Source organism: Vipera berus, assembly GCF_964194415.1.
Source record: "Vipera berus genome assembly, chromosome: 5".
NCBI lineage: Eukaryota > Metazoa > Chordata > Lepidosauria > Squamata > Viperidae > Vipera > Vipera berus.
This window is the reverse complement of record NC_138207.1, coordinates 58,036,507-58,062,686: the sequence shown is the minus strand read 5'-3', so window position 1 is coordinate 58,062,686 and position 26,180 is coordinate 58,036,507. Positions and strand designations below refer to the sequence as shown.

Here is a 26,180-nt window from a genome sequence, read left to right as displayed (position 1 = left end):
GCAGCAAGAACATAATGTTGTCTCAGGCTACTAGATAAAGTTATTTTATTGCCATGAAATATAACCTCCATTCAAATCCCTCTAATAAATGTAATGAATAGAGGTATAGTCCTCGACTTACATGTAATGTAATGGTCATGCAATGACCATTCGAAGTTACAAGAAGTTTGAAAAATGTGACTTATGACTGTTTTTCACACTTATGACCGTTGCGGATTCTCTGTGGTTATGTGATCAAAATTCAGATGTTTGGCAGCTGGTTCATATTTTCAATGGTTGCAGTGTCCTGGGGTCACATGATCCCCTTCTGCGACCTTCTGACAAGCAAAGTCAATGGGGAAGCCAGATTCATTTAAGCGCTGTGTTACTAACTTAACAATTTCAGTGAGTCACTTAACAACCGTGGCAAGAAAGGTCGCAAAATGGGGCAAAACCCACTTAACAAATGTTTCACTTAACAACAGAAATGTTGGGCTCAATTAGGGTCGCTGAGTAAAGGGCTACCTGTACCAAAGATATAAATGACAAGTTTTCTGCAATTATGTTTAGTTTCTAAATTTGATCAATTTATTATCTACAAACACACATATCCCCACAGACAATTTATACAGATTTCCAGGGCAGACATAAGAAAACAGCATATTGCATTTCCTCCCTCAGTGCTAAAGAAATTATCAATTTACACATTTATTTTATATAAAATGATGTCATATTTCACTGAGAGTACTGCTGTTTCTTTTCCGGCTCTTAAGTGTACTCAGGTCTCATTTTGAAACATTTTGGTAGCAACTTTGCATCTTTTTTTTTCTTCCCACCTGTAGGGACAGACAAATGATTGTAACATAGAGAGAAAGGTCATTCTGTTTTGCTATCAACTGAACTTGATTAAACTCTTTATGTTTATGAACAATTTTAGAAGGTAAATCTGGGAAACTCATTAGCTTCTTATCAACATAATCCAAAGAAATTGCTTATTGAGAAAGCTGAAGAATGTTATCTTGTGTTGTTCTCCTGAGGAATTCTATCACTTGTTGGGCTAAGTCACAGGATGAATTGAAATCTTGAAGTAACCGCAGAGGCTAATTCAATTTCTAATGGATAAATCATTGTTTAAAGAAAAAAAGTTCGCACAGGCATTTCTCTGTAGAAACCACTAGGAGCTGTTCATCTTGTTTGGTTATATGAGGAACAAGATGAACAGCTCCTAGTGGTCTCTACAGAGAAATGCCTGTGTGAACTTTTTTTCTTTAAACAATGATTTATCCATTAGATGACCATTATATTACATGTAAGTCGAGGACTATACCTCTATTCATTACATTTATTAGATAAATGGCCTTGGATTCAGTGTCTTGGTACATGCTTTTCTTAAAGATTCTAACATTTTTTTCAGCCCTTGCATCTTGCACCTGACACCTTATGTTGAATCTGGGATGGCTAACCAGTTCAAGACCTCCATGGTAACCCTAAACATGTTCCAAATAAATGGCCCAACAAATACCAGGGGTCATATATTAGATCTGTTTTTTGTCTTAGGGCAATTGCAGGGTGATCTGGCGTTGGAGGATATTACCGTTAGTTGGTTGCCATGGACAAATCACTCTGAGGTTGCCCTCTGGCTCACTGGGACTTTACACCTCCACAGAGAGGCAGGGTTTGTTAGGTTAGCTAGCCCACCCCAGGTGATTAATGGACCCTGCAGAATCCCAGAAAGACCTTAGGGTTTTCCCTGATGATCTGTCAGGCAGATTGGCAGGGACCTTGATTGCAGGCTAGAATGTATGGGTGACTGAAACCTGGACTAGATTGTTCCTTTGTGGCCTCTTCTGTGGATTGATCCCAAGGAGTTCCAGGAGATGAACTGCCAAAAGCAACACCTGGAGGATAACAAGAGTGAATCCAATATGACATAAGTTAGAGCCCATATTCAGCCCCACGTCATGGTATTAAGGATGGCATAATATAATTATTTTTCCATATTTTTGCATCTGCCCAGTAGCTGCCCAACAGTTACCCAGCAGTCCTATTTAGAATAACCTGTATCCTGTTGGTGGGGGAGGGCAATCCACAGGAAGTGGTGAAAGATATTCATGTTGTCTGATTGATAAAGTTGCTTGGATTCACTTGGAGTTGGGTTCCGACTGGGATTTTTGTTTTGTTTTGCCCAGTGAAGAAAGTTCTCATGTATTATTAGTCCAAAGTGTGTAGATCAATTTACTTCATAATTCAGAGAGCTGGATGGTTCAAACTGTGAACCCTGTGGTATTATGTTTGGAATGTAACATCTGCCATTCCTTCATCAGCATCTTAGACTCAATCCACAATCTCAAGATCACACATACAACATCATGTGTGTTTGTGTGTGAGTGAACTAACCTATTGTTTCTTTAAATATTTAAGATGTGTGTTTGTGTGTGAGTGAATTAATCTATTGTTTCTTTAAATATTTAACATTTATTTAAATAATTCATAAAGAAAAATAATATGGTTCTTCATTTTCTTCTTTAACTTTTACCTCATTTTAGTCCAAGAAATAGAATTGGTTATGATGGGAATTCAAGAGTATTTTCAAGGTTTAAAATTGATGGGTGCCAATAACAAAGGAATATATTTCTTTTAATGCAGGTAGTCCTCGATTTACAATGGTTCGTTTAGTGACTGTTCAAAGTTACAACAGCACTGAAAAAGATGACTTATTACCATTTTTCACAGTTGTGACCATTGCAGCATCCCTGTGATCATGTGATCAAAATTCAGATGCTTGTCAACTGACTCATATTTAAAATGTGTCCTAGGGTCATGTAATCATTTTGTGCGAACTTCTGACAAGCAAAGTCAATGGGAAAGCCAGATTCACTTAACAACTGTATTACTAACTTAACTACAGTGATTTGCTTAAAAACTGAGGCAGGAAAGATGGCAAAATGGGGCAAAAATAACTTAACAAATGTCTCACTTAGCAACAGAAATTTTGGGCTCAGTTGTGGTCATAAGTCAAGGACGAGCTGTACTGTATTTTTTCACTTGAAATAGTACTGCTCTTGACTGAAACCTCAAAAAGCTAAGTGATATTTTTTAGAGTATAAAATTATAATAATTTAAAAATATGTACTCTCCCCTAACCATACACTGAACTAAAAATACATGATTTTATTAGATCTCAAAAAAGAAGGTCAGGGGGACTCTGGTGAGGACTCATGGCAAACTAGGTGTCTTTGAAGGAGTGGGGTTGATATTGTGATCAGTTGCCAGATGTCAATTTCTCGTTGGTAGATCTCTCCAAAAAAAAGGAGAGCTTATGAGATTGCCACATGTACTCCAGACAGCAGCTCCTCATAAGTAGACTGCAGGAACAGGAGTTTTTGAGATCAAATTGTGAATCAAGCAACTGGAAGCTGAGGGATTTTAACCAAAGCTACCATAATGTAGCCTATATGAACATAAAGTTCACCAAGATACATTTCTTAATCACTTTTGGAATTACTTCTTAATTGCTTTTTAACTATTAGGATCATTTCAATCACGTTTTACCACATTCCTTCAACACTTAGCAAAAGAAGTTTTAAATATGAAGTTAAGAACTTTTTTTAAAACAATCTTTTTTTTTAAAAAAAAAAAGGATGATCAGAATGCTGAATTGGAAAGACAAATGGACTAAGAGTCCACTTAAATTTTAATAAGATTTTGAAATTAATTATAAGAATCCTTCCTGTGGGAAAATTTGAATTCTAAAAATAAATGATAGGATAGGACTTTGAAGGCTGAATACTAGATGGAACTAGAAGGAACTAAGTACAATTAGAACTGTTAGAACAATTAACCAGTGGAACAACCTGCCTCCAGAAGTGGTGAATGCTCCAACCCTGGAAGTTTTTAAGAACAGACTGGACAGCCATTTGTCTGAAATGGTATAGGGTTTCCTGGCTGAGCAGGGGGTTGGACTAGATGACCTCCAAGGTCCCTTCCAACTTTATATTATTATTATTATTATTATTATTATTATTATTATTATTATTATTATTATTATTATTATTATTATTATTATCATCATCATCATCATCATCATCATCATCAAAGAACACTTAAATTGGACTTGCTGATACAGAATGGAGCAAAATACTTCAACATTGGATATACTGAGAAATATTTGTGAATAGAAGTTAATTTAAAGAATATCTACCATTATAGATAGGCTGTTTATAAAAAATGTTATGGAAGACAGACAGGCTTGAGCAGAATGATTGAGTCTGATTTGAAAGTGAATTAAAAAGGATTGGCTATAAGAATGAAATGGTAAAAGATGGTATACTGGATATAGAAATGAAACCAGCTGATGTCTTACTAATTAAAAGGAATACAAATAATAAACCAGAAGAATGACGTTGGTAACTTTCCTACATTGGATTTACAAAGCAGATCTGATAAAATTTTGAAGGATTTTGTGAGAAAAAATAAAAGAAATCAAGTTCTAGGACATTATTTAAAGAGATTATCCGATCAAGGCTAACAGAAATATGTGGTATCTATGGCACTTTTAATGAATTTTTACTAACCAAGGCTGAACAATGAGGGTTTAAGGATGTATTTAGGATGTATTTATAAATAGAAATGAGATATGGGAAGAAGAGATCATTTGTTGTATTTTAAGAGAGCTGATAAATTACTAAAATTGTTTTTATATGTGATGAAGGGGGAAGATACTTCTTTATATATTTCTTTTATTTTCTTTACTATATTCTTATTTTTTCTTTCTTTTCTATTTTTTAAATATTTTTATGCACTTTCTATTTTTTCCTTAAATTATGCATTACATTTTATCTTTTTATTTATAATAGGTAATTGTAATGTAAAAAAAGACAACTATAAAAAATTAAGTGATCATTTTTAAACAATGGCCAGCAATTAAAGGTTTAATTCTAATACAAACCAAATCGTCCCAAATAATTTCTGGTTTTTAAAATTTATACTGTTTGACTTATGTTATTTTGAGCAGGTTAAACTGATATAATAGCACGGCTGGTTTTGATTTTCATCCAGGATCTTTAGTAAGCTGAAAACCTCAATCTACAGAGGTTTACTGAAAAAAAGAGAGGTCATTTTGTAAACAGAAAAGTTTTAAACGGTAGGTGCACTTGGGTAAACATGCTAATATATCAAAATAAATTACCTTTCTATATCTTATTTAATATTTGAACAAACATTAATTGCAAATATGCCATATTTAAAAAATGCCTTTAAAATTCTGCTGATTTCCCCATTGAGTTTCCTTGTGCAAAGCTGGCAGGGAGCATCAGAAATCTTTCCTCCCTCTGTCCCTTCCACCCTTACCTCCCTCTCTCCCTCTCCCCTCCCTCCTTTCTCTTTCCCTTTCTAGCAGCCAAGTAAGTGGGGGAGGTGAGAGAGGTTGCAAGACTTGCTGGGAAACTGTCATGGAGTATTGAAAATGTGTGTTGCAGCTGCCAAAAAAGCCAACACAGTGCTAGGCTGCATTAACAGAGGGATAGAATCAAGATCACGTGAAGTATTAATACCACTTCACAATGCCTTGGTAAGGCCACACCTGGAATACTGCATCCAGTTTTGGTCACCACGATGTAAAAAAGATGTCGAGACTCTAGAAAGGGTACAGAGAAGAGCAACAAAGATGATTGGGGGACTGGAGGCTAAAACATATAGGGAATGGTTGCTGGAATTGGGTATGTGTAGTTTAACAAAGAGAAGGGTGAGGGGTGACATGATAGCAGTGTTCCAATATCTCAGGGGCTGCCACAAAGAAGAGGGAGTCAAGCTATTCTCCAAAGCACCTGAAAGCAGGACAAGAAGCAACAGATGGAAACTAGTCAAGGAGAGAAGCAACCTAGAACTAAGGAGAAACTTCCTGACAGTTAGAACAATTAACCAGTGGAACAACCTGCCTCCAGAAGTGGTGAATGCTCCAACACTGGAAGTTTTTAAGAAGAGACTGGACAGCCATTTGCCTGAAATGGTATAGGGTTTCCTGCCTGAGCAGGGAGTTGGACTAGATGACCTCCAAGGTCCCTTCCAACTTCTTCTTCTTCTTCTTCTTCTTCTTCTTCTTCTTCTTCTTCTTCTTCTTCTTCTTCTTCTTCTTCTTCTTCTTCTTCTTCTTCTTCTATCACATGATTGCAACAACAGTACAGCAATAGCCAATAAGTAGCCACAACTTTACCAAATTTAATTCCTTTGTGACCATGAGTCACAATACATTGGACCCATTGGATTGGACACATTCTGTAAGTTAGCCCACTTGAGGTATAGTCATACCTTAGTACATGATTGCTTTGAAACTGGTCGAATTTGGTTCTCAACCTATTTTGACATTATAATTTTGTTCCAATACTCGTTGTTTGTTTGATACTCAACCTGCAAGCTAGAACTTGTCAGAGTTGCTTGCCTCGTGATTCGCTACCCTTTCCAGCCAAAACAAAGGATCACACATTATTCACGTAGTAGGTCTTGCCCTATGAGTATCTCTTTGAGGTCTTAGCTTCTGTGGTTTATTTTGTATATTTTTGTGCTTTTTTTTATCATGGCTCTTTGGTTTGGGAATGTATTGAATTTAATTATTCCTTATGGGAAAAATTTGTTTAGTACTTGTTTCTGGTACACAAAAAATTTTCTCAAAGGAAAAATGGGCAGTAATTTATCAGAAAGTATTGATTGCTGTTTATAAAAAAGAATAGTTTGAGAGTGTTTTATTAACTTAAGAGTTTATATTCCTTATAAAATGCTTAAAATAATACATAAAAATAAGAGTTAAGTGAAGTCAATCAAATAAATAGCTGTCTTATTAATTTTTTTACTAATATTTTAAATAAAGACAAATAAAGAATATTACATTTCTCAAGTAGTCCAGAGAGTTTAAAGTTTTGTTTTCATTTCATTTCACCTTTTTAGCCATTGATTTGTAACTTAAGTATGGTATTTAACTTTTATGGGTTTCCAGATCAGTACAACTACAGCTTTTTTTTACACAATTTATCTCCTGTTTTTTTAAACTATAATTTATTCAATAAAGTTTACTAACCTTAATGACTGAGTTTAAACATTAAGGCATAAACAACCAAACTATCATTTGATTCAACATGTACCCATGAATTTGTTAATGGTCATTAGCTGAATAGTATCGTTCCAAAGATTCTCATGAAATACTCTTTCGATATATTTCATTATCAAAAATCTAATATTGCTCAGTTAAGGGGAAATGTGATTGCATCCAGTAGATATATATTTCTATATACTGGGGAATCATATTTAAACAACCAAAATATTTTCATAAAGTGTGATTAGGTGCCATTAAGACACTGTTGACTTTTAGCAACCATACAGCTGGATTATTCCCATGAAGATTTGTCCTTAAACATGTCTTTTACACAGTGGTGGGATTCAGCCACTTCACACCAGTTCGGCAGAAGCGATAGCTAATTTTTTGTTGCCCAGGCCCAGAATGGACTTCCGGAAGCGGCATCCACACAGAGAACCAGTTGTTCACATATTTGAATCCCACCACTGCTTTTACGTCTTCCAACAGTGCACTCATCGCCACAGTAACTGAGTCATGAAGTGTACACTCATTCAATTTTGCAATTTTACATTCTTTTCCTGAATGTAAATCCCATACAAAAACATACACTCACATACACATACTGGAAATATGCTAATATATTCTTGTACCATTTAAACAATATAAACTTTCATTGGTTTTCATTTTGCCTTACCTTTCAAATATTTCACAATATTTGTTTATAGACAGAAATATTTCACAGTATGTGTTTGCATGCTAATCAAGGGCTGATGATGTGAGCACTTTTTAAAAAGTTCTTCAGGCTAACATTGTGGTTTTGTGGTCTGTTGACTTAAATCCCATTACATCATCTATTTGTGCACTGGATAATTATTAGATTCATTTGTGGTTATCACACATACATTTTGCCTTTTTAATTCCAGAAGAATGAACCAACAATCCTCAGACCATAAACTCAAGCTTTGCTTTGCAGCAAACAATGATTTTTATTTCTAATAAAGAGATTTAAAGATTGCAGAAACGCTAGTCTTGTTAATGGAAGGAAAGGTAATCAAACTAAAAAGCTCTAACACAGTTCATAGTTAAGCAGGTATGCAAATTATATCTCTACCCATTCAAACATGCAGTGAACATGTTATGATGCTATTCTTTCCCCTTGGCTGCATAGCATTGTTTTCATCTCTTCTTCAGACCATAAGTGAACCAATCTTAAGTCATCTCAGGCTGGCTGCAGTATTTTGGGAGTTGAAGTTCAGAGGTCTTAAGGTTGCCAAGGCTGGACACTCCTGCTATGTTCCATTCATTCCAAATGACTTCACTTTTATTCTTACATTCATTCTGTTGAAAACATATACAGCCTTCCTTACCAAATTCAAGAACAATTTTTTTTATTTCATAAAAATGCTAAGTATTCTCCCTCCCGGTTTTGTTAATATCTTTTATATATACATTATTTAATGCCTTCTATGCATATTGTTTAATATCTTAATATCATTTTTAACGTGCATTTTCTCATCCAGTCTTTTTTTACTTCATTACTCCATCCAATATCATTTTTCATACAATAGTTATTAGTGTTAATTCCACGCACATCCGTGGCACTCTGCAATACACCACTTTGCACTCTATTTCAGGTAGCTTGCATATCCTTCCCTTGGGTCTACTTTTACTTATTTATTTTGCATTTGTTCTGTTGGGAAATTAAGTTCACTTCCGTTACAATACTTTATTTTCCTGTATTTAGTTATCATTTTACTCTTTCTTTCACTGGTATTTTTAATATTATTTTTTTTAAAAAAGATCTACTCTAGATACTATCAAAGATGTTCTGTCCCACATTCAGAACTTCTCATTGTTCACTTATGGTCTCAAGTCTTGCATCTTAAAATTAGTCAAGCTTTTTGATTCATTCCTTTTCCATCTCCCAAGTGAATCGATTTATGTTTAAAACATGTTTTTCGAAGCAAGTCACCAAGCCATTATAATTCATTCATTCACAGTTGAGTCTCCACAGATATCCTTTTTATTTCATCCACTGCACTCCACAAGATCAGAACACTTTCATCCAGACCTATTAACCCTTTCCCTTTCTCCTGCTTTTGTACACAATATTTATTTTTTGCATTTCTGAACTTTTGGTCTTACAGCAACTTTGAACTCAATGCTGTAAGAATAATTAATTTGACCTTACAGGGCATTTTTATATTCTATGACCCTATTCCTGAAAAAGCGTATGCAAGTGCCTATGTTGGGCCATAGAGACAAAATGTGATCTTACTGGTATACCAGACATTTTGTTGCCCTGCTACCTTCATATTTCTTGATATAGATTAACATCTAGACTGAAGTTTGTCTCCTTACCTTTTGGTGTTCAGTGACTTCAACATCTATTGTTCAGGAAATGTCAGAGTTCATGGCCTGCAAAGTGATCATACAATTGCAATGGATTGATACATGCCAGTAAACGTATGCTGGATCTCATTTTCATATCAGAGAAATTATGCTGTGGTTTGGATATCAATGGCATTACTTTTGCCAATTAAGACTAACTGCCACCTGCAGAGTTGGGGCCCATCAGGTGGGTCTTCGCAGGTATTCAATCAATCTGGAGGGTTTTTGGAAGGCATTTGGGGATTTTGCCAAAGACCTATGAGTCCTACTCATTGCCCTATTGATAGTGTTTATCCAGGCTCCAACTTTTGAGGAAATAGGTTGTTGAATATGTAGTGGGAACTGGTCTACAAAGTGCCCTAGAATAGGTAGATTATCTACACGTTTTCAGTTTGTGTTCGGGTTGGATGCTAGAAGATGTCATTCATTGATTCAGGATGCTCTATGATAAATGTATGTATTTATTGTTACTCTGGGCCCAGCTGGTGTTCCATCTCATCTCAGTGTCTGGAGGCAACAAAGGTCTTAATGGGATGAATGAGACTACAATTTAGCCCAAGCAAAGACAGAACTGCTGTTGGGGTACACAGATGGAATTTTTGACTAGGAAGAATACATCCCCACTTGGAGAAGAGGATTTGGGTAGTTCTTGATATTATCACCATTTTGCTCTATTCTCTACATGAGGCTGCCTTGAAGACAACTCAGAAACTACACTTGGTTCAAAACTGTAGTGTTTTTTATTCATTGTCGTAGACATATTACACTTATACAGCAGTCCCTATAATGGTTGCCAATTGTTTCCACAGAAAATTCAAGGAGATAGTTATAACTTACAAAGCTTATATGGCTTGGTGCCCATGACTTACAAAAATCAACATTCCAATGCAATTCTCCCAGGAGCAACAAACTGGCAATACCCATGAGCTAGAAGAGAACCTGAGGACAGTAAAAGTAGTATTTCAGACATACCACCTACACTTAAGAACAACCTCCCCTCCATTGATGGCCTTGTGAAAGTTGATCAAAAAGGCACTCATCTGTTGCATCAGACATTGATCTGTATTATATATTTGCTGCAGGATACTCTATTATTTTCTGTGGACATTTTTATTTCTACTGAATAAACTGCTTGGAATCTGGAAATATTCAATACCATATCAGCACAATAGGGCCACAAATATTAATCTCTGCTAGTCATCAGAGCTTTGGTTAATTAAACTTTTCACGTATCAGACTCAATAAAAGATGTATACCAGACATGTCAAACATAAGGCCCGGGGGCCGGATCTGGCCCGTGAAGTGGTTTCATGTGGCCCGCAAAGCCATCCTGGAAACAGTGACGGAACGGCCCCCACTGCTTTGGCCCTGGCCCAGAGACCCTCCTTCTGCCAGAGACCCTCAGATCTGTCCCACTCCTGCCCGGGCCCCCATAGGCACCCTTGATGCGAACGATGTAGAGCGGGCCACGCCCACCCAGTAGGCCATACGCACTCTAGCCACACCCACCCAGTAGGCCACGCCCACCCTGGCCATACCCACCCGGCCCCGAGGGCAACCGCAATGCTGATGCGGCCCTCAATGAAATTGAGTTTGACACACCTGATGTATACCAAACTACTACTCTTAACCACACTCATGCCACATACAATATTCCCAGCTAACTGCAACAACAGTATCAGTCAATTCTGACAGCTAGTATACAAGCAAAATAAAAGTCCAATTTTGCCCTAACTGTTGTCACATCACAGTATTTTATTCAAGCCAAAATCCCTAATCTACAGATTACCTTATAGGTCTGTATTCCATCATCTAGAACGTATTTGCAGAATGCATACGCTTTTATTGGTTTCACATTTTGAAATATATTTTCCTAGAGTAGTTAAATAAACATGGCTTTATTTTTAAATTTGTGGTTTTCTTATAAGGCCTTTATCATGGTCCCTATATTCACGGTGAACCCAACAAATGTCACTATTGTTATGTCAATCATGACTTTCTTTTTTAAAATTTGTCTTAGGGACTCACTTCACTCTACTTTTTTGACTCATCATCATCATCCTACATTTCCTCTGGGGCACAAATTGACATATTTGGATCTCTCTTCATTTAATCTCCATATCCATTTTGTTGGACAGATTGGGCTAAAACTGGCCCCAAGTTACCTAGTGATTTCTAAAGAGATATGGAAACCTGAATTTGGTTCTCATTGAATACCTTAACTATTAAACTACATCAACTCAACAAAATTCAGCATTTTGAAGGTGTTTCCGAGTTTCCTTATTATGTCCACCATTCCATTAGTCAGTAAATATCATTAACTCATTTTTTCCCTCTTTAATTTGCTACGCTATTCCTGATCAGTTTATTTTCTATTCTCGCTGTAATTTGCCTGCCCTTGTGCAATTCAAACTTCGCCCATATTGTGCCCTACATTGTGTAGCGTCTTTGATACTTCAGCATGACTGAGATTAAAAAAAAAAAAAAGAGTGGGCTCCAGGACGAGTTTGAAACCTCGGAAGACAAAACCTCGGTGACCGACCCAGATGGGATCCTGCCAAAAAAAAAAAAAGTTTTTACAAACCAATCAGGAATATCTTTGAAACCGAATCCATCCCCAAAGCCCCTTGAACGATTACTGCGTTGCAACCAGGCCAGAAATGAAATCTCCACCCAGGACAGTCTAGCTTGCAAGCGGTCCTTATGCAGAGAGTCCAGTCTCTGCATAGGGGCTCAGTCCAACCGGTGGCCTGAGGAGTGGCTCGCGTGGCCGCCGGGCTGCGCGAGCTGTGTGAACGAACACACCATCCTTCCGGATCTCCCCCCCCCCACCACCACCACCACCCCGTCGACCACGGGGCCCGCTGGAAGCCGGCGAGGCAGGGCAGGGGAAGCGGCTGGCCCGCCTGAACCCTACCCTTCGCCCTCTGACCGCCTAAGGAAAGAGGCGGCGCCGCTCATTCGCTCCCACTCAGCGGCGCCCAGATAGGCAACATGGGGAAGGCGGAAGTGGGGCCTCGGCTCGGCGGCTGGAGCGTTTCGGCCGAAGGAAAAGAGGCGGCTGGGCGACCGCGCTGCTGAGCCTCCGCACGACCGTCCTCCCGTTTTCCGAGGCGGCTTTCTCTCGCCGGCCCTTTTTTTTTCCCAACCCCGGGGATATCGAGGGACACCCCCCCCCCCCAGAAAGCTGTACCGGGGACGGGCGGCCTGGCAGAGCCCCGGTGGAGTGGGTCCAGTTTACCTCAGCAGGAGCTTGTTCCGTGTCTTCGGCAGACCCAAACTCTTGCCCGACACCCGCACTCTCTGCTCGCGTTGTAAGAGGTGTAGGTTGCTTTGCGAGCAGGATTTGCCGGAGAGGATGCAGAGGAATCTTGACGGCTGTTAGCCAGGGCAAGTGCGAAATTGTAGTGGAAGGGGGAGGGGGGGAGTTGGAAGTATTTTTCTTTTTATTTAAAGGCCGTAGTTTCCGGGTGTGAGTGAAAATCGGGTGGAGAGAGGGTAAAATCAAATAGTGTCCTGAGTAGAGGAGGTATGGAGAAGCAGAACTCTCTCTTAAGGTTACAGAGGAATGCTGAAAATTAATATCGCAGAAAGGAATCTGAAGGGACGGTCAGGTAGGTTAGGGAACCTGGCCCACTTCATTAATGCTGCTGAATGAATAAGAATCTCAAAAATGAGAGTTGCTTAGTTATCTGAAAGGCTCGTATCAGGCTTTCCCATTGTGAAATATACCTTCTGACCCAGTACTTTTATTTTTGTGTCTATTGTTACTCAAAAACTCCCCTTCGTTACTATGTTGGCAGAGCAAGCTCAAAAGTGGTTCCCAACTCATGTGCAGGTCACAGTCCTTCAAGCCAAAGGTCTCAAGCCAAAGGGCAAAGGTGGCACTAATGATACATACACTATCATACAATTGGGAAAAGAGAAATACTCCACTTCAGTGGCGGAGAAAACCCTTGATCCAATATGGAAGGAAGAAGCTTCATTTGAATTGCCTGGATTGCTGATGGAAGGCAACTCTGAAAAATACATTGTCTACCTGATAGTCATGCACAGGTCTCTTGTTGGGCTTGATAAGTTTCTGGGACAAGTGGCAATTAATTTAAATGATATTTTTGAGGACAAGCTGAGAAGGAAAACAGAGTAAGTGTTATTTTTATATGTCTTGTGTTGGAAATGTAATCTTTTGCAGATGTTGCAAATCTGTGGTTTTAGGAGATATAGCTGAACCCTGGCTTCTGTAATCTACCGCTGCTCTTGTTGGTTGGGGCTAATGGGTATTAATGAGTACCAACTTTAGAGGTTACATATTCTCCAACCCTTTTTTAAAAGGTTATCTTAAAATCTCCACAAATTGTTCACATAACTATAAGTACAATTAGTCAGAGCCAATGAGAATTTATAGGCTTGCTCATAAAGCCATAGTTCATTGCTCATATGGAGTTGAAAATGTTTTTTCGATTTGATGGGATCAACCATGAATTGTAGATTATGCACAAGTAACTTTACAAGAGAGTAAAATCAATGAGGTTTGGGGGATTATTTTATTTGAAAATATGGCTTGTAAATCATGGCTTATAACTTGATGTTCTACACTGAATATATCGTGACAATAAGCAATGGTAGAATAATCTGGGAACAAGAACTTTTATTTGGATGGTATGTAACAAATTTGAGAGATGTACTTCCTTGTATGATTTATTGATAGCAGCTAAGATGTATGACTTGAAATCAGAGCCTATAAACTTCTACTGATGTTCTCCACATCAGTGTAATCAGGGTAACATTCATGATTCTGAGAATATGCTGTATCTTTGGAGATATGTTGCTTCTTTTTTTCTACTCATGTTACATGTTATCCTGTTATTCCATACATAGTACAATATGTGTGTATGTATGTGTATACACTAAATGTTTTTGTGATATTTTGGGAAATACAGGTACAGTATTCTTGGTTGTGATGTTCATTTCATTATATCTTTACTTACTTTATATTTCCACAATTTTCCTAATAATGTAAGACAATAACAAAAATCCTATATGGAGTTTTGGCCTAGAGCAGGGGTGTCAAACTGCCAGCCCCGCAGGCCGAATGTGTCATGGCGAAACTGTGCCCATCCCATTGCCGGCAATGGAAAAAAAGTCATGCTGTGTTGCAACACATCACGTGACATTGTGAGTTGGACACCCCTGTCTTAGAGTGACTGGATTATAATTCCACAATGAGCTCCTTGGTTGAATGGAAATCTCACAGATTAAAACCACCATTTCAACTCCTATGCTATCTAGCTTTTGATGCAGCATTTTAATAAACAGTATTAAACAAATTTAGTACAGGGATATGATAACTGATCCATCCATACAGCTTTTATTTTATTGAATTGGGATGTGTTTAACTTTTTCATTTTTCAGAATTTGGAAAATAACATTTGGAAAAATTCCATTTGAAATGTTTACATTTTCTTATTAGATATATTTGTCCCAAGTATCAATTATCCTCCTAAAAGGCCATTTAGTGGGAAAGCAATGAGGTGTGTCTAGGTTTTCAGCTGCAGTAGTGAAGTAGAGTATTGGATTTTGAAAAAAAAAGTGAATTGATTGAAACCTTGAGAATGAAGTTACACAGATTTTATCACAAACCATTTTTATTTATGTTTAATGTATTATAGTAAATATTTAAATTCTGAAACAAAGAAGTTTTTTTTTTCCTTCCATTGACTTGTGTCCAGTTCTTTGAGACTTCCTGGAAAAGTCCCTGCAGTTTTTCTTGACTAAGTTTTTCAGAAGTAGTTTGCCATTGCTTCCTTCCTGGGCCTGAGAGAAAGAGACTGGCCCAAGGTTCCCCAGCTGGTTTTGTGTCTAAGGTGGAACTAAAACTCATAGTCTCCCAGTTTCTAGCCTATTGCCTTAATCATATCAAATGTAGCATACTCCAGTTTGTCATAGAGAGATTTTATGATTGTTATAGCGGTGAAATCTATTTACACATTTAGGAAGGACAGAATATTTTACAAATATTTTCTAAATATCTTCATTTATAATTAAAACATGATTTTTGACAAGCCTTATTGTATTGTATTGCCTCCCTTATTCACCACCATTTTGAAATCAGGATTAAGGTCAAACTGGTATTAAAATATTAAATGGTTAACTGCACAATATTTGAATATCCTGATTTTGGAGTTTATATACTCACTTCAGATCTGACATCACATGGTTTCTTGTCATCTTTATGACAAGAAATTAATTTAAATAGAATTATGTAGTTAAAAGAAGCATTGAATTTCACCTTAATAGATAGTGATGTTATTTGGTCAATCACTATCAATTCTAATGATATGAAATATCAGTTATTTTGTTTATACACATAGTACATTTATTGCTTCTGTAGTGTGTTCATATCTTGGCTTTTTAAGTAGAGACTGTGGCCTAACTGAACAGTTATTTTCTTTGTGCACAACATTTATGTCAAGTTTATAATATTTTTGTGTTATTTAATGCTGTATATCAATAAAAGTATGCAGGATTAGTTCAGAATTGAGCAATACTTTTATTAGGTTCAACATACATGATTAGTATCTTTATTAAGGCCTACCAAAATCACACAAAAAGTATTAAGTTTTCAAACTGTTCCAAACTGTAGATCAGATAGTATTTTATAATAACCAGGGAATGGGGAAGACCAAATATTTGAAATCATAATGTTGGGATTTAACATATTTGGAATCCTTTGTAAGTTTCTGAAGGCAACAATGAGGAATGTACTCCCACATAATTTACTGCATTGTGCAGCTATTAGTTAATGGGTATGATAAGGCATAGAAAGGATACAGTATTTCAGATATTCTGTCTGACTGCCATGTATGTAGTTGAATTGTAGTGGCAGATACAATTGCAAGAAAAAGTATGTGAACCCTTTGGGATTACGTGGAGTTTTGCATGAGTTGGCCATAAAATGCGCTCTAAACGTCATGTAAGTCACAACAATAGAAAAAAACAGTCTGCTTAAAATAATACTACACAAATATTAGCTGTTGTCATGTTTTAATTGAACATAAGATGGAAACATTCTCAGCGCAGGGTGGAAAAAGTATGTGAACCTTTGGACTTAATAACTGGTTGACCCTCCTTTGGCAGCAATAACCTCAACCAAACGTTTCCTGTAGTTGCAGATCAGACCTGCACAACGATCTGGAGTAATTTTGGACCACTCCTCTTCACAAAACTGTTTCAGTGTAGCAATATTCTTGGGATGTCTGGTGTGAATCGCTCTCTTAAGGTCATGCCACAGCATTTCAATCCGGTTGAGGTCAGGACTTTGACTGGGCCACTCCAGAAGGCGTATTCTGTTCTGTTGAAGCCATTGTTTTGTTGAATTACTTGTATGCTTTGGGTCATTGTCCTGTTGCATCACCCATCCTCTGCGGAGCTTCAGTTGGCGGACAGATGGTCGTACGTTTTCCTGCAAAATGTCCTGATAAACTCTGGAATTCATTTTCCCATCAATGACAACAATCTGTCCAGGCCCTGAGGCAGCAAAGCAGCCCCAAACCATGATGCTCCCTCCGCCATGTTTTACAGTGGGGATGAGGTTTTGATGTTGGTGTGCTGTGCCTTTTTTTCTCCACACATAGTGTTGTGTGTTTTTCCCAAACAACTCAATTTTGGTTTCATCTGTCCACAGTATATTTTGCCAGTAGTGCTGTGGAACATCCAGGTGCTCTTTTGAAAACTTCAAACGTGCTGCAATATTTTTTTGGGACAGCAATGGCTTCCTCCGTGGTGTCCTCCCATGTACTTCATTCTTGTTTAATGTTTTCCTTATTGTAGATGTGTCAACAAAAATGTTAGCATGTGCCAGAGATTTCTGTAGGTCTTTAGCTGACACTCTAGGATTCTTCTTTACCTCATTAAGCATTATGCACTGTGCTCTTGCAGTCATTTTTACAGGACGACCACGCCTAGGGAGAGTAGCAACAGTGCTAAACTTTCTCCATTTGTAGACAGTCTGTCTTACATGACATTTAGAGCGCATTTTATGGCCAATTCATGCAAAACTCCACGTAATCCCAAAGGGTTCACATACTTTTTCTTGCAACTGTACATGTGGAGCATCACTAATAGGCAGAATCTATTTAGCATATTTAAGATAGCAAATGTAATGGTTCAGTTGTGTTTTCCTCATAAATCTACTAGCATTGGGATGTGCAATATTTATGTAGTTTGAAATAATTCAGAAGAGCTAAAGCATATGAATTATTTTATGCCAAATTTACTCTTTGCACCTGTTGCTTTCTTTGGTATTAGCAAATAAAGGCACAGCCTTCTAATAATTTTAAGTTAGTGAGAAGTAGGTAGATTCATACAAATTTACCTCTCAAATATGAATATAGGGCTGCAGTTTAAAGATATAGTCTGATTGTAATGGTCATAAGATTTTTTGGTAAATGTTTATTATCTAATGTAATATTATCTAATGTAATATTACATAATATAATATTATCTAATGTAATATAATGTTATCTAATGTAATATAATGTTTCCCCCTAATCCAAACACATTTTTAATTTAGGCAACATATCAATGTGAAAAGATATATTTTTCTAGACAGAAAAAGTGCCAATATACAGTGTGTTTATGCCACTGAATATAAGAAGCATTTTTTGTATATGTGCTATTGTGTTTGGTCAAGGACATATTGTTCACTTCATCTGTAACAACATGGTCATTTTTTATATTTCTAAATAGTTTCAAATTATATTATGTTATGCATTCCATAATAGTACTTTTTCATTCATTTGGTGAAGCTAGAAAGGCCACTTATCATGCCATTCCCTGTGGGTTTTGATATTCTCCACTCTTAAAAATAAAACTCTTCATTCTTTAAGGTTGTACTTCATAACACAAAGTGAAACAGATGAAAAGATAGAGAAGGAAAAATGAAAAAAATAGCATACAGTCTGTTCCTTTTTCTGAAAGAGTTCCTCTTCCATCTGTTGTATTGGGCTAAGATGCTAAGTTAATCCAGTGTAGATATTTGGAACATACAAACTTTAGGGGTTGGAGTTCTACATCAGATCCAAATTTCTTGAAATGAGAAAACTTATTTGGTTTTGGAGTGTAGACTCAAATGTTTTTCTGGCCAATGTCTACAGTATTAGATGCTGCTTGCCGGCCTTCATGCAAGCCATCTTACCCACTGACTTGGCTGAGGGAAGTTCGCAGAAAGTTGTCTCAAACTGACAAACACAGGATTAGTTTAATGACCACATTGCTTAGTGACAGAAATTCCAGTCCCAAATGCTGATATAAATCGAGGGCTGCTTGTATATATTAAAACAGTGGGAGCTGCCTTTCTGCATTTCCAACCCAAGTATTGGGCTATCGCACCTTAACATAAATGGATGGTTTTGGGGGTATTATCATTAAGATTATCATTGTTTTCTAAAAATGCCGTATCTATAATTTGCATTTTAGGTTGTTTTGCATAGACACCATTGTTCTATTATATATTCAGTGTTTGTATTGCTAGAAGTAATAAATATTCAGTGCATTATAACTATAATTGTGATACAGGAAAATATGACATTTTTGTGTGGTTATATAGGTAAAGGTGTGCGGGGGAACCTTTACCTTTACCTTTATAGGTAAAGGTAAAGGTTCCCCTGCACATGCATGCTAGTCATTTCCGACTCTAGGGGCCGGTGCTCATCTCCGTTTCAAAGCCGAAGAGCCAGCGCTTGTCCGAGGACGTCTCCGTGGTCATGTGGCCGGCATGACTAGACGCCAAAGGCGCACGGAACGCTGTTACCTTCCCACCGTAGTGGTCCCTATTTTTCTACTTGCATTTTTACATGCTTTCAAACTGCTAGGTTGGCAGAAGCTGGGACGAGTAACAGGCGCTCACTCTGTTACGTGGCACTCGGGATTCGACCCGCCAAACTGCCGACCTTCTGATCGACAAGCTCAGCGTCCTAACCCACTGAGCTACCACGTCCCTGTGGTTATATATTATCATCCAAAATCCATTGCGGGGGAAACCAGGTTATCACAGAAATTTCATCCCATTTAGGGGCTTGAGAGGCTAGAAGGAAGATAAAGTTTTTCCAAGCATTTCAAAGATTCAATTGTGTTTTGTATGTGAACAAATACAGTACTTTTACAAATAAGCTGTCCTCATGTCCAATACTTTAAATGTAAAATATAGGTACTAATCAGTTCTGAAGAGTGAGCTATGGTATCTAATAACATAATACTGATTTTTTTCAAGGTGGATAATAAATATAAATTATATAAAATATAAATAATGTTTATTTGCCTTCAGATAGCTTGAGCAGATTTTTGCAGCATTTTATCTAAAATAATTCTTCAATGTTGATGTAATTTTAACATTACTTACTTTTGGAATAAATGAACTCCAAATAGTTGATGATTTTTATTAGTAATTCTTTTAGTTTAATAGTTAATATTTCCTTTTTCCAACACACTATATGTATGGTTTTCTAAAAGACAGACTTCAGAGTCACTAGAGTATTATAAAAAGAGATATTTTAATATTCTGCATAATACTGAAACTTGTAAGCAATTCTCTTGCACATGTTTCATTTTTGGAAAAGGAAAGAACAGCTGATCTAGAATTCTAGAAAGACTGCAGAACTAGCAACTTGCTCCATTTTCTTTTTATCAGAGAAAGTTGTGTTTGCCAGGCTTTGTGACTTTAAAGATATATCGGCCCCCAGATCAAATGCACAAATATTAACTTTATTGAAGTTGTTGTTTGTAATGGCTTAAGCATATTTCTTTAAAAATAATACAAATGATGAATTTGAAGCAGTGAAGCACCTTTTCTATGGCAAAATATAATATATTCACTCTGGCAGAAGACCCATGGATTATTTGGTGGTTTCTTTTATGAGTATGAATAAACATCAGCTGTGGGGGGGGGGAAATTTGCTGGTTCAGATTAGGAATAAGTGTCATTTACAGTTCTTGATTTGTTAAACCACAACCACCTGAAAAAGTTGTGTTGCTTTCTTTTTGACAATCTGAAATTGTAAAGCATGACAATTTGAGTGACTTAAGGCCTTTTCATATTTAGCCAATACTTGGACACCAACTCTGATCTGCTTTAAGCCTTTGGTGTACTTATTTTTTCCCTCAGAATAGAATTAATTAAAGAATGTATAATTATTTTTGTTTAGATAGTCAAAAAATAAAACATTACAGCTGTAATTCTATCTCCATAGAACTCCCATTAATAGGATTTATTTCTAAGTAGAGAGGGATGTGGCTATACTATTAACTTGATCTTAGAAATATTGGAAGATTGGGGGCGGGGTGGTAGTGTGAATGCTTACATGTGTATATAAATTTGTAAATGTAAAACCATATTTCTGGCCAATAGTGGGCATTTTTAATTACATTTATTTCATGAAACGTAGCCAATGCCATTCATACTATTGAAACTTTCATTAATTTTGTAACAGTACCATAGAAAGAATAAACGAAAGTACTGAATTACTACAGTTTTGGTTGGTTCTTAATATACTTCCTAATCCATGATTTTGGAGTAATCATCTTACTTAGTATCTAAACTAATAGGACTTTTTATACTTTTATACAGAGGAATGCTTTAAATGGAAGCATAGTTTTTTTTATTCTATCCTTCACAGTAAAAATATAATTGTATATTGCCTCATATGTTATGGTTCTTCATTCACTACATTATCCAATTGCACAAACATTTTTAACAAAGTACATATAGTATGACATGCTAATGTCACAGTGTAGAAAGCTATAGTGTGTTGCAAAAATTAACATCTACAGGTAGTTCTCAAGTTACAATAGTAATTGAGCCCAGAATTATAGTTGTAAGTTGTTGCCCTCATACATTGAGACATCACATGACCAGGCCCAATTTTTCAGCATTTGCATTAAGCAAATGCAGGAGATGCTAAGCAAATCCATTTTACCCAATGGGCTTTTTTTGCCTGAAACTGGAAGCAAACGCCGGACTCTGGCAAAACGTGTCACAAATTATGGTCATATGACTGCAGGATAGCTATAAAGGTGAACAGCTTCCAAAATGCAATCACATGACTGCGAAGGTGTATATGGTCGTTGTAACTTTGAAATCAGGTTTTAAGCAGCTTTGGGGGAGCTCCATTGTAACTTTGAATGGTAACTAAGCAACCAGATGCAAGTTGAGGATTATCTGTATATATCATTGAATATTATATATAAAAAAATCCTTACATCCATATAACTAAGTTCATATGTGAGGTTTTGTTCCTGAAAGGAACTGATGCCATTTGACTGATGTTTATATGAGACATGTATGTTTATAAGGTAAGCACTCTGGATTGTGAATGTTCAAAGAGGATTAAGCATTCATAACCTATCACCCTTTTATTGCAAGACATCTATCAGGTTTTCTTTAAGGAAAACATGCTGGCTTCAGTAAATGTGGAATATACCAACTAGATTGCGGAAAGGAATGGCTTGTAAAATATGTATAACACAAGTTTTAAAATAATTTCTGTGTTTTAATTTACTTCTGGCTTTAATTCAAGATATAATAAAAATGATTACAATCTTAAACAGTTTGGTTTCAAAATAGAGATAAGAGTTCATAATACTGTGCTAAACATAATAGTGTTTGATTTTGGCTTAATGTATTGTAAACAGTGAGTTAAGATTTGACATGTTGTGTGAAACCAGTCAAATATTAATCAGTGGAACAGCTTGCCTTCTGGGATTGTGGGTGCCCCATCACTGGAGGTTTTCAAGAATAGACTGAACAACCATTTGACTGGGATGGTGTAAGGTTCCTTCCTTGAGCAGGGGGTTGGACTAGAGGACCTCTGAGGTCCCTTCCAGCTCTATGATTCTCTATGTTTTGTTCCTTAACAGCACATTGGTGAACAAATATGAACAAAAATGAACAAATATCCGGTAGGAGATATAGGAATATAGCCAGCCGTACCAACAGGCTGAAAAATAGCTTTTATTTGTGGGCTGTTAGGCTTTTAAATGGGACATAATCTTATGCAGAATTGACTTGGGAGGCCGGTGTGTGGTGTAGTTGGTTCACATAGTGTGGTGGGATGGAGGGTTTGTTGTCACTGTGTGTTGGGGGGAGAGAGCACGGGGGGGGGAGGCTCAGCTAATCTCAATGTACACATGTTGTACTTTGACAATAAAGGTTGTTTATTTTATTATTATTATTATTATTATTATTATTATTATTATTATTATTATTATTATTATTATTATTATTATTATTATTATTATTATTATTATTATTATTATTATTATATGATACTCAGGTTATTTTAACTGATTTTAGAGACCTTGGGACTCCCTGTCCATATTGAGGGATATTTTTTCCTCAATAGGAAAAAAATACTGAGAAGAGTCCTGGAAATAGGAATAAATGCAGCAGTAGGCAAAGTATGAATTTCATTCCTCTCTAAAATTCAGTGGCAAAATAACCAGGTTTTGGTGGCATGATTTTTCTCCTATTTAGAAATAAGGATGGAGGTGGCACAGGCTCTAGGAAACAAATCTGTAGTGCTGCTAATTTTGGATGGCATTGGATTTCAGTTTTTGATTCCCTTAATAAGTCAAAAGGAAATTCAGTCCCGTGCCTTCCAATGACATACCTTTTGCATAACTGCACTTGCAACCTCCAAACTGTTTGGTTTGAGTGAGTTTTCATCCCTGCTCAAGGAGAAAAAAGAGCACAACAACAACTTAAGAAAAGTGTGAAATAGTTCAGCACATCCAAACATTGCATCCTTTTGACATGACATATATCGAAAGAATAAAAATTTATCGTATAGTAGAATGCTGAAATTAAATAGGATACAGAAAATTAGCAGAAAAATCTGTCAAGTAGTTTTGAAATAGATAGTGTAGTCTGCTTTTCTGTGCTTAAAATCGTGTCAAATTTACTTATTTGACTATGTGTCAAATTTACTTATTGAACTTAGTTATTTGTAATACTATAGTGTACTTTATAAAAGATGTGGATAATATACTTAGCCTCAACACTGTTGTTTAATGTAAGGGTGGTTTTTTTGCACTTTCACAAAATCTATTGTTATAGTGATTAAATCTATAAACTGCATTTTTTCTTTCAAGTATATTGTCAACTAAGAACATCTTTTTCAGTTGCTACTCTTCCAGTGTAGAGTCTACTCCCTGAACAGAATACAGGAATAATATTTTAAGTTTATTACTGTGAATTATATAAATAATGGAAATTACTATTTTTAATTGAATATTGAATATTAAGAATTTATATATGAAATCTATGGGGTCTGGTCTTCATTAGGTACAGAAACAGCTGACTCAAAAATTGTGTGATGGCGGTAACAAGATTATTAAAACATATGACCCTCATATTGCATGAACTGCATTGGCTATTTTTCTGAGCCCTGTTCAAAGCACTTTTACTAAGTGATGAAGAATGGTGGGCCTTCTCTGTTGCCCTACTTTGGTAGTCCTTAAATTGGCTATCAAGAAACAGCCTTTTTTGCAATGTTCTCTCCATCTGAGGAATGCCTTATCAACAGGATTCCCATTAGATCATCATTGTCAGTTTTGAGTAAGTTATAAGTAAATGTTTATTTTAAGTCTTCCAAATGGCATTTTGTTTCTCTACTTGAGTTTCAGTTTTGAAACTCACTTTAATACAGTTTTAACCACTGCAATTTCTTGAAGTTTAATTAATATTTGTATGCTTTATTATACATGATTTTGATTAAATTAGGCATTTTGATTCTTTTAACACACTTGAGCTAAAATTTGACCAAGGAATACTTTTTGCAATAAATATATTTAAAATTGTAAAGCAGCCTCCATGATATGTGTCTATATTGACTTTTTGCAATCTTACATACGTATAGATGAAATGGCATGTTAGGATTCCGAGGCATGCTTGTGCAACTAACAGCATACTATCTTTTCTTTAAGATGGTTTAATCTAGAGTCCAAGCAAGGAAAACGAACTAAAGATAGAGGTGAGATAAAAGTCAACATTCAGTTTATGAGAAACAACATGACGGCAAGTATGTTTGACCTGTCAATTAAGGATAAAACCAAATCTCCTTTTGCTAAATTAAAGGACAAAATGAAGGGTCGTAAGACAGATGGAACATTTTTGGATACATCTTCTGCAATCATTCCAAGGACTCATACCCCAGAAACTAACAATATAAGTTCCCTCAATGAATTGCAGTTAAAATCAAAGCCAAAAACGCCTTTTCTTTTGGGACCTCAGCGACTCTCTTTGGCTCACTCAATGTCTGATCTAACTGGACCTCAGCTAACTTCAGAAAAAAATAAATTGGGAACAATTGGCAACTCATACCTCTTCAGACGTCAGCTTGAGTCTGTTGGTTCTGAGGATGAAAGTGGTAAGTAAAAATTTCTTAAGACAAAAACTATTTGAAAAGGCCTTCTAGTAGAATTATTAAAAACCCTATATCTTTATGCTCTTATTCCTAAGAAAAACAGTTGCTAAAAATTTGAGATACAATGGAAATCAAATGAAGAATAGTATTTTTCATCAATAATTTGTTTTAATAAGTATATTTTTTCATTTTATTATTACTGTATTAAGTTTTGTTTCACTGTAATTGTTTTAAAAATAGGTTTGGGATATACAAAAGTCAAAAGTTCCAAGTTTCAAATGTTTTTATCTTGAAACAGACATTCTGCGTCTTCCATGATTGAAATAGAGTTTTGTTTCAAGCTTGAAACAAACCTTGACAGTTTTGAGTGTTTTGTGCTGTTCTGAATGCTGTGATGGGACATGTTTTCTTGAAGTTGACTTTTCCCAGATGTTGCAGCCTAGTCAGCAGGTGGGACTGATTTATTGAGCTTTTGGGGGGAGTGGTGCAGAATGTGCGGAGTCTTGAATCCAAGAATCCAATTGACATTAAGATACATAGATAGATACAAAGATAACAAATCAAAATAGGGTAAGTATTTTCATTTAAAACTGAAAATACTTGTCCTATTTTGATTTGTTATCTTTGTGTGCACTCTGATGCTGTGATCTATACAATACATTTCAGTACAACTTTTAATGACTTCTAGAGTTTAGTCGTATTACTGGATATATTCATGCTGTTACATTTTGCTCTTATTCATGCAAGAATTAGGAGAAGCGCTTTGTTCCTACAACATATGCTTTTTCCTGGATTAGTTAATAATAGAAATAAAACATGGACTTGTGCTTGAACCTGATTTTTTGGTTGTTGTTTAAATTTTTTCTTCAGGTACCAAAAGAATTTCTATAGGAATTTTTTAATGTTTAAATTAAATTAAATTGTGGCCAATTTTGCAACAGGTTGGATGGCAGATAGCAATCAACATGAGTTAATATTTCAACTACTCTTGGAGGAAAACAAAGAGCAAGGGAGTTCTGCTGAATTCCCATTGCTTTCTTTGATTAAATCTTCTAAATAGTTTTAAGTTTTATCCTAGCGGAACATAGTCATCTCAGTTGGAATGTTTTAGACTGTTGTTCAAGCTTGAAGCAAAATCTGTTTTTTATACTGTGTATATCCATATTATACACCATCCTTAAATTAGAAATTTTCAGATTGGATCACACATGTTATTAAAATATAAAAAACAATAACAGTGAAAAAACAGCAACATTTTAAACATTTGAAGCAGCTGGAAAGACCTGGGTAAAACAAAAAAGTGTAGTATGTGTTAACCCTATTAG

The 26,180-nt window shown here is 36.2% G+C and overlaps 1 protein-coding gene and 1 long non-coding RNA gene across 4 annotated transcripts in view; one reads left to right on the top strand and one right to left on the bottom strand.

The window, feature by feature from the left end:
* Nucleotides 1-505: 505 nt before the first annotated feature.
* On the bottom strand, nucleotides 506-12,415 carry LOC308668753. 3 transcript variants are annotated; one of them, XR_014026585.1, is made up of 5 exons: nucleotides 10,306-10,701; nucleotides 9,407-9,463; nucleotides 8,157-8,383; nucleotides 1,717-1,877; nucleotides 506-815 (listed from the first exon to the last, which is right to left on the bottom strand). It is a non-coding gene; the product is annotated as an uncharacterized lncRNA (long non-coding RNA). The 3 variants fall into 3 exon arrangements; XR_014026584.1 differs by lacking the exons at nucleotides 506-815; nucleotides 1,717-1,877 and adding an exon at nucleotides 12,021-12,415 and having other exon boundaries at nucleotides 6,734-8,383; nucleotides 10,306-10,375; XR_014026586.1 differs by lacking the exons at nucleotides 506-815; nucleotides 1,717-1,877 and having other exon boundaries at nucleotides 6,734-8,383.
* Nucleotides 12,416-12,417: 2 nt separating this feature from the next.
* The window catches only part of RAB11FIP2 (RAB11 family interacting protein 2), a 33,117-nt gene continuing 19,354 nt past the window's right edge, over nucleotides 12,418-26,180 (top strand). Inside the window, exons 1-2 of the mRNA XM_081328866.1 lie at nucleotides 12,418-13,579; nucleotides 24,416-24,858. Coding sequence (XP_081184992.1) covers nucleotides 13,230-13,579; nucleotides 24,416-24,858 — 793 coding nt within the window. The 5' untranslated portion in view covers nucleotides 12,418-13,229. The remainder of the gene's footprint in view (nucleotides 13,580-24,415; nucleotides 24,859-26,180) is intronic.